We start from the raw sequence: 14,448 nt of genomic DNA, 5'->3' as shown, positions 1-14,448 counted from the left end.
ACCACTGACCAGCTCTGTAACCTTGGGCAATACCTCATGACTGCCTCAGTTGCTGCATTTATAGAATAATCATAGCACCCACCTCTGAGGCTCAGGTTCTAATGATTTAATATATATAGAATACTTAATATAATGTATGGCACATTTCAAGTGCTTAGACGTTATTAGTTATTATCATTAGCTTAGTAAAACATTTTCGAAACATGATTGGTTTGCTGAGTATTTACAAGTGTTATTTTCCTTAGTCGTGTTCCTCTAATAGGATTTTTACTAATACGTAGTTTCTTGGAAAATGCAGTCCTCATAAGCTAAAACTTAGGGAAAGGACATAGCAGTTTTTTTCTATATCACCTTTCTTTTTGGACACATTCCAATTTTAATGTTAATTTAAGATGCATTTGATTATGGTTCTAGATGTGTGCATCTAGTGGTATAAGCTGAAGATCTGTTATCCACAATAGAAAGTGCTTTGTGGGAGCCAGACGTGTTAAACAGTAGGATTTTTAATGAAACTGGGAAAAACATTTCACTAGTTCTTCATTCTCCTGGATTATTGTTCTGACAGTAACATATCTGCAACATTGTCTAAACATTTCTAGTAATATCATTTGGGACATGATCTCTTAAACCTGCAATAGAAATTGGTATACCTAACCTAGTGAAATCCTGCTTAGATTAAAATAGCACTTGTTAAAGTTCTTTGGATTCATGCGTTTTATCAACGAAAATGAGAAGTTCATTCGTGAATCTGTTTTTAAGTATCAGCACTTAGAACTTTTGAATCCCTCATTTTGAACACCAAATACATTACATTTTATATTTAGGACTATATGATAAATTTATAGTTCATTTAATTTTTTTTATTTTACACCTGCAGGGAGAAACCCTGGAAACCTTAACAATGGCAACAGTGTGTCTCTTCAATGCACAACCTCAGCTGGCAGATCAGGTCCCACCACTGGGCCATCTTCCCAAAGTTATCCAGGCGATGAATCATAGGAATAATGCCATTCCTAAGAGTGCCATTCGGGTTATCCATGTCTTGTCTGAAAATGAGGTATTGATGAGTCCACTTAGTAGCTTATAAGCTCTAGAATTTATCTGTACTATCTTCTTGACTGATATAAGTTGTAGTATTATATAAATCTCCTTTCTGCCATGTGTCTTTTTGCATATGAACCACATGGTATTTTATTAGTTCTGGGTTACCAGAACAAATAGTTTTGATAAATACCAGCTTAGATGTATTTATTTATTTGATAAATACCAGTTTAGATGATGTAATTAATAGAAAATTGAATTTGGTTCAGTTCATTATTAAGCTGAAAGTAAGGGATTCTTTTTTACTCATTTTGTTACAGTATTTACCATGTTATATAAATATTGCTACTCTACAAGTAACCTTCTCTTTTGTTCACTTAGCTGTGTGTTCGAGCCATGGCATCTTTAGAGACCATTGGCCCACTGATGAGTGGAATGAAAAAGCGAGCAGATACTGTTGGTCTAGCCTGTGAAACAATTAATCGAATGTTTCAGAAGGAGCAGAGTGAGTTAGTAGCACAAGTAAGTGACTTTCCAGATTTAGCACTATTTTAGGAAAGGAAACATGCCAAATAGATTTTTACTTACTTGGTCCTGATTTGGTTTCCTTGACTTAGGGTTGGTGAGAGTTAACTTGTGAATTTGTATGTGCACAATTTTATATTTTATATGTACATAGACATACAGTAGTGTGTATAATATGTGTGTGCATATCTACACATAAAGAAAAGTGGGCCCAGCTGCCAACAGTCTTACCAACTTGAGAGTACTTTTATGGTGTATAAAATTTAAATTTTGGCCATCCACTGTGCAATTAGCTTAGCTTAGCTTGCTTAGCTTGTTTTGTAAAATGTGATTCATCCTTTTTGGAAAAATTTATTCTGTTTATTTATTCCTTTGTTTCTTACATCATGTTTAAGAAACCTGCCAGTACATTTATTGCTTTTTTCAAAGAGACTCTCCACCTAATGAGAGCAGGACTTGGTGAATATCCATGTATATAGATGTTAAAAGAACAAAAAAAGATGTAAATTTAAAAACTTGCAAAAGCGATCTTTCTAAAATGTAACTCAAAGAACAAATATCACAAGATCTGTGTTGTAAGTGGAGTGTAAAACAAACTCATAGAAGCAAAGAGTAGAATGGTGATTACCAGAGGCTGGGGGTGGGGAGAATGTGAAAATGCTGGTCAAAAAGTACAAAGTTGCTGTTAGGAAGAATAAGACTTTTAAGATCTATTGCAGTATGGTGACTATAGTTAATAATACATTGTATATTTCAAAATTGGTAAGAGTAAATTTTAAATGCTTCCACAGAAAAGTATTTGTAATGGTAGATATGCTGATTAGCTTCATTTAATTATTCCACATTGTATGCTTGTATCATCGCATCACTTTATTTCTCATGAATACATACAATAAAAAGGAGTAAAGTATTTAAATAGAGTTCTGAAATATAACTGAGCCATTCTTCATCTTAAAACCCATTCAGTAGTTTCCCATTACCTACCAGATGACTAAGTGACATCTGGTATCCTTAGCCAGAATATAAGGCCCTACATCTTTATTATCATTCTCCCAGCCCCTCAGCCTTTACCGCTGGCCCCTCATTGAGGCAAATAGAGCTATTGGGTACATCTCAAGGAGATATTAGATGCTCTGAGGTTCAGACTTAGGACTGGCTTGAGGAGTTTGATGTGTAGGAAACAATAGGAGTTGGTACTACCACTTGTTGGCTCTGTGACCTCAGACATGATATTTAACCTTAAAATGCTCAGATTCCACATCTGTAAAGTAAGGTTATGACTATCTCAGAGGGTTGTTATGAGAACAGTACCTGAAAAAAAAGGCGCACTCACTAAATGTCTTTTATTTCTACCTGTTCCCTCTGAGTTTCAGAATGGATAGTAAAAAGTGTGATACTAGATTATTATTTAGTTTTTATAAGGCTGATATGAAATGTACGGTGACCACAAAGATTGATGTTTGAAGAAAATATGAAAAAATACTAATATATTTCAGAGACTGTTGCCTATTAATACAGTGTTACTAGAGCAGGCAGCCCAATATAGGGACTAATTGGGTTAGTCCCTAGGTTCTATATTTTCTGGCTCTAAGTACATATTTTAGTACTGCCCAGGTCTGTGATTTTGAACATATTTTTCCCCCTCTGTGCATTGATTATTCCATCTGTAATAATAATAGTGCCTACCTCATTAGGTGTATGGAAGATTGAATAAAATAATAGATATACAGCATTTAGAATGATTGATGGCACAGAATAAGATCTTATTAAATAAAAGTATCATTAGATACTTAAATCTGTATATGGCATTAGAATATGGTGCAACAGGCTGCCTTCGAGGTATGGCCCCAGGGGCAAAATTATTTCTTCAGTGGATGATTTGCATTTTTTCCTGTTTGTTTATATATGCTTAATATTTCTTCTAGGCTTTGAAAGCAGATTTGGTTCCATACCTCTTAAAATTACTAGAAGGCATTGGCCTTGAAAATTTGGACAGCCCAGCAGCCACTAAGGCTCAGATTGTTAAAGCTCTCAAGGCAATGACTCGAAGTTTGCAGTATGGAGAACAGGTGAGTCTGCATAGAGGCAGTTTTTGGTACCCTAAAAGCCAGGGTCTTGGCCATGGATGATCCACGTGCCTGTGTCCAAGTTCTGCTTACAGATATGGTTATGTTGGCTGTAACTGGAAAAGATCCAGAGACCAAGGATGAACTTGCATGCCTGCGTCATAACTGACGAAAAAGCATAAGTCATATACTCAGTAGCTATTCAGGAGGATTCTTCTGTATAGTGATGGCATGTTGTACATTTCAGGAAGAAAATGCTGGAAACCTTTAGCATAGGATATGCAGCATTTAGTGCTGGTTAAGATTAACTTTTAGCTCTAGGAGTTACTCATGGGTAGTAATAACCAAATTCATTAACTATCCCATAATGCCGTTTTAAAAGATGTAGAACATCATTTTTGTTTTCATTTCCTCTTTCTGGTGCTTATAAAATGGGGTTTTTCCCCCCTTTTATTGTGACTTTGTTTTTCCTATATGTATTAATGTATTTCACCTGCATGTATTTGCTGACTTTGGGCCAGTTCAGTAATTTAATTTTCCTCCCTGGTTTTATTTTTATTTTTGCCTCTAAGGAGTTCCTCATTCAGTGTTACTGTGTAACCTCATCTACTAATGCTCATTTCTTTTTATTGAGATGAAATTTACATAACATAAAATTAACCATTTTACAGTGAACAGTTAATTGGCATTTAGGACATGAACAGTGTTGTGCAAATACCACCATAACTAGTTCCAGAACATTTTCATCAACCCTGTACCCATTCAGCAGCTACTCTCCCTTTCCTCCTCCTCCAAACATTTGGCACCCACCAATCTTTTTTCTGTCCCTGGATTTACCTCTTCTGCATATTTCATATAAATAGAATTGTACGTATGTGACCCTTTGTGTGTGTCTTGTCACTTAGATGTTTTTAAGTGTCATCCATGTTATCGATGCTTCATTTTTATGTCTAAATATATCATTGTATGTAAATGCTTCCATTTGTTTATTCACTCATCTATTGATAGACATTTCAGTTGTCTATACATTCTATAGCTTATAATTGACTTCAGCTACAGCTTTCCTGTAGTGAATTTACTGAATTTGTATGTCTACAGTAAAGAAACATTTTTCATGCCTTTGGCATTCTATCAGTATGATCATTTAAATGATTTAAAATGATATTAAAGAAGAGAGGCAGCATATATTGCTGTAGTCATAATCTGGTGTGTTTTTAAAAGTATTTTCTTGGTTTTTGCCTATGAGTATTCTAAGTGCCAAGCAAAGGCTCTCCTGCGCACCACTTGCAGGCAGTTGTCTTGTCCTTGACTTGCCTCAGGATTCCTGGTAATGAAATTAGCAAAGTAATCTTGACATCCACTTTCCACCCAAGGGAGGGGAGGAAGGACCTATAGTAGTTTCCAAATAGGAAACTACTTTACCAGCTTTACAGCTAATCACTTCCACTATTGCCTCTTTCCAAGGCTGGAGCAGGTGCCCCTCCCTTGGACTCACATGGTCCCCATGTATAACCCTACTTTAATTCTTACCACAAAATTATTTGACACTGTTTCCCGAGTCTGACAGACTGTTCAGAGACAGTCTCTTTTTCATCTTTGTGTTCACTGTGCCTACCACATTAAGAGGTGCTCGATAAATATTTGATAAGAACTTTGATGTCACTAAGTTGGTATTTCCTGAACGTTTGTTAGTGTCACACAGAAATGTCTTTCATCTTAGTTTAGTGCACATTCCTACATACGTATTATTTATACTCATATGTGTATGTATTTCAAAGAATAGTACTCATTTTACTTATGATACTCTGATGCTTTCTATATTAACCAGTTTTATTTTTTCAAGCATGCTGTTCACAACCCTCCTGATGGTTTCATAAACCTCTTTAGGTCACAGCTTATAATTTGAAAGACTGCTTTAAGTTTTAGCTCAACTTGGCAGAGTCTTCTCCCCAAACTCCTTCCTTGGGAATAGCTCATCAGCCCCTCACTGTCAGTCATCTGTTACTGTCACAAGAAAATACTCTGCATAGGAATCTTTCTGCTTGGATTACATATGTCAGTAATTGTAGGTTCAAATAATAGAGTCAGCTTTAAAAGGACAACTGACTTGAGGACCTCTTTGGGTCTGCTTTAATGAGATGTGTCTGGAACAGGACCTGCTATGGAGTGTTTGATGAATGCTAGTTGTTGCTGCATATTTGGGTCTTTCCTCACTGGCTGCCTTCCTTGTGGCTTTGGAATTTGGTTTTTCTTTTTGTCTTCCAACATCCAGTCCTTGATATTATGTTCAAAGGGCTTGCTTTACTCTCCTAGGTGAATGAAATCCTGTGTCGTTCTTCAGTCTGGAGTGCCTTCAAAGATCAGAAACATGATTTGTTCATTTCTGAGTCACAAACAGCAGGATACCTCACAGGTAAGCCATACCTAATTGGTTATTGTAAGACACCTGGCAGAAGCTACTTGGACCTTCCTTTTACCCTGAATAGACTTAAAGTTGTGTTCAGAGTGTTTCCTAGGCTACTAGCTGATCTTTCTTGGAGGTGCTGAGGAATTCCTCTGCTGAGGAATATCAATATCAGAAACATATCATTGTTCCATATCTTTCAGAATAACAGATTAAAACTCCAAATATGTATAATTACATGTAAAAGAGATTCTCCTAAGCTTCCAGTGGTTTGTTTATGGTTTTGGTAAATAATTAGGGTGTGAATTTTATGGGGGTGGAATCTGCAGTTATCATGAATGAAAGCATGTTTTACTGCTCTGGTTTCCAAAGATCTTATGTTTAAAACTTAGAAAGTTTGTTTGACACACTAATTGCATAATTGTGGAATAGTCATTTTCATATAGGCTTCAACATAAGAAAGACTATTGCTGAGTGCTAAAGAGGCAATATCTTGTCTTGTATAAGTTTTGAATTTGAAATTAACTTTAGGAATATGAGGTGCTTCTTGCTGTCTGCCTGAAATTATAGTATATAAAAATATATCAGCCCTGCATTCTCTCCTAACTTGATGATAAACTAAGAGAAACCAGAAATTAAGAGAAAAAATTATCACCCAGCATTTCTAAGCTATTGTAATTGTTTTTATAATCTTGATTGCTAGTATAGAACTTTATAAAATCATGAAGACTCGATCTTGAATATTCAAAAGTAAGGACTTTGGAGGAAGTTCTGCCTGGTTTTAATTTTAAACTTGGTGTGACCCTTTTTTTCTTCACCATGACCTCTAATATTAACACTCCAAAAGTTGGAGCAGAGTCCTAAATTTTATAAACATGCAGTGCTTTGGTTGCAGGGCCCCTATTCGGAACAGTGTCATAGGTTTTTATTTTAATTTTTTCATCCCCTGCCCCTCATATATATGGAGAAAAATCCCTAGTGTGTGGTCTTTGTCTATCCCATATCTCTCTTCAGATTTGGTGTTAAAGCTGTAGCTTCTAAGTAGGAGTTTGTTCTTATATGCACTCTAAAAACTTTGTCCAAAAGTTTACATACCACATTTTCATGGCATTACATTAATTACTTTGTGTATAGGATGGTATGATTGAAAAAAAATCTGCCTTATTTTTGTTTATTTTGAGACAGAGTCTTGCTCTCTCACCCAGGCTGGAGTGCAGTGGCGCAACCTCTGCCTCTTGGATTCAAGCGATTCTCCTGCCTCAGCTTCCCAAGTAGCTTACAGGTGTGCACCACCACACCCAGCTAATTTTTTCTTCTTTTCTCTTTTTTTTTAAGTAGAGACAGGATTTTGCCATGTTAGTTGGACTGGTCTCGAACTCCAGACCTCAGGTGGTCCAGCCACCTCAGCTTCCCCAAGTGCTGGGATTATAGGCATGAGCCAGCACACCTGGCCTCTTTTTTTTTGCAACAGCATCTGGCTCTGTTGCACAGGCTGGAGTTAAATGGCACAATCTTGGCTCACTTCAACCCCTGCCTCCCAGGTTCAAGCTATTCTCCTGCCTCAGCTTCACAAGTAGTTGAGATGACAGGCATGCACCACTATGCCCGGCTAATTTTTGTGTTTTTAGTAGAGGCTGGTCTCAAACTCCTGACTCTTAGATGATCTGCCCACGTTGGCCTCCCAAAGTGCTGGGATTACAGGCGTGAGCCCCCACGCCTGGCCTTTTTTTTTTTTTTTTTTGAGGTGGAGTCTTGCTCTGTTGCCCAGGCTGGAATGCTACAGCATGATCTCAGTTCACTGCAACTTTCACCTCCCGGGTTCAAGCGATTCTCATGCCTTGGCCCCCCAAGTAGCTGGAATTACAGGTGTGCATTGCCAGGCTGGTCTCAGACTCCTGACCTCAAATGATCTACCCACCTTGTACTCCCAAATCCTGGGATTATAGGTGTGAGCCACTGTACCTGTCCAGCTTTATTTTTCTTACCTAAGAGTAAATTGGTCCTGAAGAATAGTAATGTGTAGATTATAAGCTTCTCTACAGGAAAGCCTCTTCTTTTAGTTCTGACTTACCTAGCATTCTTTGACTTAACTTGATGAAATAAAAAGCATGTGTCCTTTACTTACTGACAGTGTGAACCAAAAGGTCTGTGGTTAGAATCCAGAAGAAGTAGGGGTTTATCTTCAGAGACCTGGACTTCATTTGGTCCTCACCCCCATCCACATGCCCTAGTAACAACAGGGAAAAGGTACAGGGAGTAAAAAGCTTCTTGTCTCTGCCTTTCTTTTACTTGGATCTGTAGGGTGCCTTCTGAGTAAGATATGAAAAGTGGTTGTGAAGGGGTTGGAAGGAGGTTAGGGAAAAGGAAAAGTTGGGATACACAAATTTCTTCTCATTCCTGGGCTGCCTTAAAGGGCAGCAAGTTCTGTACAGGACTGGCCAAGTGGGGAGATGGTATAAAACCCTACTGGGAAGGGATTCGGGGATAATGGGTCTTTCAGAAGGCATTACTGAAACTTGCAGACATGTCCATGTAGAACAATCTGAACAAGCTATAAGCATCGTTGGCCCCAGAATTGAGAAATCCTGGGCATGTTATCAATCTGGGATGCTCTTTTGTACTGATGTTAGTTGCTTGAGATTTTTTCTTCAGTTCTAGTCTCTCCTGTTTGAAAGGACTAACTTGCTGGGTGTAGTGGCTCATGTCTGTGATATCAGCAACTTTGGAGGCCAAGATGGGCAGACTGCTTGAGTCCAGGAGTTCCAGACCAGCCTGGGCAACACAGCAAGATCCCATCTCTTAATAAAAAAATAATAATACAAAAATTCAACCAGGCATGGTGGTGCATGCCTGTAGTCCCAGGTACTCAGGAGGCTCTCTTGAGCCTAGGAGGCAGAGGTTGCAGTGAGCTGAGTTTGCAATATCACACTCCAGCCTGGGCAACAGAGCAATACTTTGTCTCAAAAAAAAAAAAAAGAATTAGATTATATTAAAAATGAAAAAAGTAACTCCATTTCAAAAGTTAAAGCTCCTAACTCTTGCTGTCTGCCTGTAATTGTAGTATGTAAGATGTCAGGCGCATCCTCCTCTACAAATGATGTAGGCAAATTAAGAGATAAATTAGGTAAATTTACAGCCAGTTGGATTGATGTGTGCTCATTGCTTGAGTTGCCAAATGTTTTTCGTGTTTGAGCTTTTCATTGATGTATTGTGCATCATGTGTTTGATAAAAGGGGCATGTAGTTCTCATAATGATAATGATGTGGAACTCCAGGAATTTATAGTGTTGTGTTTAATTGGAATTGCATTTAATTAGATTGTACCCACCCTTCTGTCATCATCGAAATCAGGGTGCTGTAACAACACACATCATCAATCCTCTCTTCTAACTGGTATTTTTAGGTGAGTTTGGCAAGTTAGGTGGATTTTGTTTAGGACATGGAGAAAGACAAAGGGGTTAATTATCACTTCAAAGTCAGATCAAAATGACCAAAAGTACATTTTTCTTCTCTGGCTGCTGAGTAAATGTCATTCAGTCACATGCTCAAGATTTGGGAAAATTTTTAAGCTCTAGGTGGGATTATTCAGTGTTGATAAATTAGACTACATACTTCTATAGGTTCTCTATCCTGGCATATTATTTTGTTTTATGATAAATGCTTATTTGAAAGTTCCTCAGTGGAATTTTTCCTGTGATGCACATAAATTCTGGTTGTTCATTATCCAGGGCCCTTGATTACTTAGCCATTTATTAGGTTCTAGAATAGCTTGGTGCTGACGGTTCAGGGCCCCATAAAAATAATTTCAACAGTGAAAATCCTCAAATTACCTCACCTAGAAAATCAGTAGCCAAAGAAGGAACAACAGGAAAAGGAACAGAGGCCAAGGGTGAAGATGCTTTTAGGAGCTAGAATTGGTGAACTTTTGACATACATACTTTATCATGGTAGCCAATTCAGTTCTGTGGGATTCTTTGTAAATTTTTCATCTTATTTCTCTGAAGTCCAGCCTTGTGAAATCTTGCCACATGTCCATTCCTGGCACCCCCTGCTCTTCCTATCTTTCTTTGGAGAGAACACAACTGCTCTTTTCCATGCTAATGGCCAGGCAACACCTTTTAGCCCCAGGAAACCAGTCACATCCTCAAGGAGAGGCCAGGGGCCTGGGGAGAACATCTCAGACTTTGTAGAACTATCCAGAAATTGATTTTGATTTGCCTTTCCTAAAGAGGCAAATGATGGTGTTAAAAATACCTACTAAGTTTATGAAGTTATTGCAAGACAACTCGAAAGTAGTTGTGTGTATGGTAGTCAGCAGATGGCACTGTGTTTCAAATTTAAAATACCCAGCAGTTAGCTGGGTGATGTGGCACGCACCTCTGGTCCATGTGGATAGGCCAAGTCCAACTACTCAGTAGTCTCGGGTGGAAATATCACTTGAGCCTAGGAGTTTAAGGTCTGGACAGGGGAGTTGCTTGAGCCCAGGAGTTCAAGGCAGCATAGTGAGACTCCCATCTCTTAAAAGCACACACACAAAGATGGGCGAAGGGAATAAATATCCAGCAGTGCTCCAGTGTGCCTCAGCACACAGTTTGAGAACTGCTTCATTAATCCACTTTTAGATGTAACATTCATGGTTTGGTCTTAGAACCTATTTTGATAGGAACCAAGTTGAGCCCACAATCAATTGCTCAGAAACCACACCGTCTGGAGTGTTTGAGGTCTTACTGTTAAGGGTTACGTCTTTGATGAGACCTACTGCATGGTTTTGCAGTAATCATGCTACAGCCTAAAGTTTAGAAAATGATGATGGGTGGGAAAGGATCACAGGGTGCTACTGTAGCTCTGAACTGCGTTGCCAGTGGGGGTTGCTGACTGGTGGCCTTTTTCCACGAGCAGACTGTGAAAAGGCTGGCATCCTTATTGGCTCAAGGCAGGAGTTGACAGATGCAGGCCCCCACAGTACCTTAAAAAGGGGAAATATTTTTCTTTGTAAGTTCTACTAGTACAAGGTTTTTATAAGTACAGCGTTCCTAGTAGCTGGGCACTCTGATTGGCTTCAATTACAGCTCACACAGGCTGAGTCATCTCTGCCCATGTGTCTGAATAAGCCATTTCATATCCACAGTACCAGTACTTTTACCGTCAAAACAAGATGAATCTTAATGGTGGCCTTTTGTCCTCCACCAATCCCTGTTTCTGCCTTCATCAAACTACTCTGCTGTTTGCAGTTCCTCACAACTTCCCTTGCTGCTTATATTTCTTTTTTCCCCTCAGGTGTCTCTCCTTCCCTTCTAACTGGCAGCAGCCCCCTTCACCTCAGGAGCGGGCTTTAGATCCGCTCTGCCAGGCAGCTTGCTAACTTCTGTGTAGCTCTCTGAAGCAGGTAGAGAAACATTTTGCTAAATGCATGCTGTTCCCACTGCCTTTCTAGTCCTAACCCTTCAATGTTTAGTTGTTTGCCTTGTTTCCTACAATTTCAGCTAAAACTATTGCTCAGTATGCAATATTATGCTACATTGTTCCTTGCAAGTACTTGTTAGTTTGTGCAGTGCTTCTGAGATGTAATTAAATGTTTATGCAATGTTTAAACTCTAGAGGGCTAAAGCCATTAATTAATATGCCCATGGGACACATCTCAATAAATGCTGGCATATATGGCATTTTCATACAATAGAAACTATTAGAATCAAGGGAGAAATAGAAGACTAAAACATCAGTACCCTTTCACTAGCATTCTTGTTTTAACCTATGACAGATAGATGTCCAGAGCCTGCCTTTTCTCTCTGAGTCCTTGGTGTAGCAACCCTTGTTCATTTGGTGTTACTTGTTACAATAGCATTTCTTTGCACCAAATGAAAATAGGTTAGAGTGTTGACAGAAGTGTTTATGTTGAATTTCATCACAGGACTTTTGGATGGGCTAAGTGTAGTTTGTTTTGTCTGTCTATTTCTATTTTTTCCATTTGACATAGCTCTTTTCAGTGCTCAGAATTTTTTGAAAGACTGAACTTGCCAAATGTAAGAAGGAAATTTTTTTCCCATATTTCCACACCAGTGTTACTGTCCAGCATACATTTTGAAACGATTTCTAGTCTATAGTATGGGCAAACGTGAAAATAGTACTCTGTAGATGTTAAGGTATAGGTGTACATTTAGGTCATCGAAATAGATTATTAGTTTCATGTGATGGAGTGCCTGAGCAGATTATTATAAAGGTCAGTGTTTGCATTAGACTCTCTCTCTAGAGGTGTGTGTTTTCCTCTCTCTCTTGCAGGACCTGGAGTTGCTGGCTACCTTACCGCAGGTACATCCACGTCAGTCATGTCTAACCTGCCACCTCCTGTAGACCATGAGGCAGGTGACATTGGCTATCAGACTTGAAATATTCACAAGAGACAATAAATGCTGAAAGGCCAGTGCCGAGTCCACATTCCTCCAGCTGATATGTTGAAGCAAACTCTTACTGCCTTTCTCCTGGTTTCATGACAGTGTTACTCCTTTTTCTATAAATATATTTTTAGGAAAAAAGTCAGTGATTGTAATTGTGTCACATTATAAGAAAGCACTCTGTGGATCAACGTAAGTGGGTACACAAGAATTTTTTTTTTCTTGGTGTATGTAAGCACATTTTGTTCCTTTATATCTGTTTACAAAACTGTGAATCAAAAAGACAAAAACTTTCCTCCTAGTTTTTGTAATTTTTTTTTGAATTAGCATGACTGTAGGGTTGAGCTACAGTCAAGAAAAATTGGGCTAAGTCACTTTTACCCAGGAAAGCTATGTGACCATCCTCCTCCCACCATCCAGGACTATTAGGCTTTGTCCCTCCACCCCTTCACTGGTATCCTCAATCATTAACCTGAAAGCTCACAGTACACATTAGTATGTATAACTGGCTTTACCAAATTGAATGAAAAGGAGCTTGTGCAAAAAAATGTCAAAGTGGATGTCAAGATGTTATGTAAGAGATTAGTGTAATTGTGAAATGTTCTATACACTATCAGATATATAAAGCTTTCTATATTGAATGTATATTATACAGATCATTCATATGTGTACATAAAATTTTAAAAATAAAGGGAATTGACTGCTTTGTTAATGATATATATCTGTTCTCGTTTAATCTGTCCCTTTGAAGACCTCAAATCTTTATTTCTAAGACAGATGAAGTATTAAACAGACTATCTTACATTTGTATCTCCTCATACAGACAGCTGCACTAACACATCTGATTGTTCCTAACTTTAATATTTCAGCCACATCTAAGTTTCCAGACACAGACAGCATCTCATTTATTTTTCATACAACATTCAGGAATGGGTCAGGCTGTTAATAATGTGTGAATTAACGTAACATTAATTCTAGTATTTTTTAAGAGACAAATAGCCAGAAGATTTTTCAAATAACAGCTTTCAGCACATAGATTTTCTAGTGTGACCACAAACTGCAAGAAACTATAAACATGGAGAAGATAAGCAAATAGTTCTTAAAGAATGGGGAAATACCCATACCTCCAAGATTCCTTTCAAACCAAGAACGTAGTTTACAATTGATGTGTAAGAACAGCCAAAATGGAAACTTACAAATCGCTAATTCAAACTTTTGCATCAAGTTTATCATCTCACAGATTAGGGAGTAATATGTTTATGGAAGGTTTTAGTTCTAGACAATAGTAGGCCATAAAAATATTCACTAAAAGAAATAACAGCTAAATCAACACAGCAATATTTTCTTTTAAATACTAAGTATTGTGAACATAATAAAGGCCTGTAAATCCACAATCATCGATGTTTAGATGCCAGTAATAGCTAATCTTTATTGAATATTTACTGTCTGCCAGTATTGTATAACCTCATTTAATCCTCAGAACAAACCTGTGGACCTGGTACGGATGATTCCCATCTTCCAGGTGAAGTACACGAGGTTCAGAGAAGTAAAGCAGCTTACTAAAAGTCACACAACTAGTAAGTTACAGAGTAAGAAATCAAAACTATTATGTGACGCTGAAGTCTATATTCTGAGCCATTATAGTAAGACAATAGCAGTGTCAAGCAAACGTATGTGATGGGGAAAACTGAGTTTTGATCTTTCAGGGTGGAAGCTTTACCTGAGATTTAAGCATGAAGCCATTTGCCTTAGTCCTGAGATAGATATAAAAGTGAGACAGCTTGAGCAGGGTAATAGGAAAGTATATCTAGGACACCTGGAGGGGTGGTGTGGGGGGGTTGTCTGGTACAGCTGGGAGATAAAGGTCCAGAGAACCCAGCCTAAGACCCAGGGAGGAGCCAGCTGGACCATGTCCTAAGCACCAGGCTGAGGTATTAACATCAAACCTAACAGTGATTCAGGAATGAGATCTGTGTTTTAAAATAAACAGCAGTGTGGAATGATCAGTTTGGTGTGTTTTTTAT

General features: G+C 38.2%; 1 protein-coding gene across 4 annotated transcripts in view; it reads left to right on the top strand.

The window, feature by feature from the left end:
- DNAJC13 (DnaJ heat shock protein family (Hsp40) member C13) overlaps positions 1–13,141 on the top strand; it is a 118,851-nt gene extending 105,710 nt beyond the window's left edge. For 2 of the 4 annotated variants that reach the window (XR_013528644.1, XR_614886.5), the window contains 6 exons: positions 878–1,057; positions 1,423–1,563; positions 3,492–3,635; positions 5,946–6,045; positions 11,313–11,421; positions 12,312–13,141. Coding sequence is in view for 2 of the 4 variants with exons in the window: in XM_002759609.7 (XP_002759655.2) it covers positions 878–1,057; positions 1,423–1,563; positions 3,492–3,635; positions 5,946–6,045; positions 12,312–12,418 (672 nt within the window). In the remaining 2 variants the exon portion in view is untranslated. The remainder of the gene's footprint in view (positions 1–877; positions 1,058–1,422; positions 1,564–3,491; positions 3,636–5,945; positions 6,046–11,312; positions 11,422–12,311) is intronic. The other 2 variants (XM_002759609.7, XM_008983831.5) reach the window with 1 other exon arrangement.
- Positions 13,142–14,448: the final 1,307 nt, after the last annotated feature.

This window comes from Callithrix jacchus, chromosome 17, assembly GCF_049354715.1.
Source record: "Callithrix jacchus isolate 240 chromosome 17, calJac240_pri, whole genome shotgun sequence".
In the NCBI taxonomy this organism is placed as follows: domain Eukaryota; kingdom Metazoa; phylum Chordata; class Mammalia; order Primates; family Cebidae; genus Callithrix; species Callithrix jacchus.
Note: the sequence above shows the minus strand (reverse complement) of the source record. Positions and strands in the feature narration are given on the sequence as shown.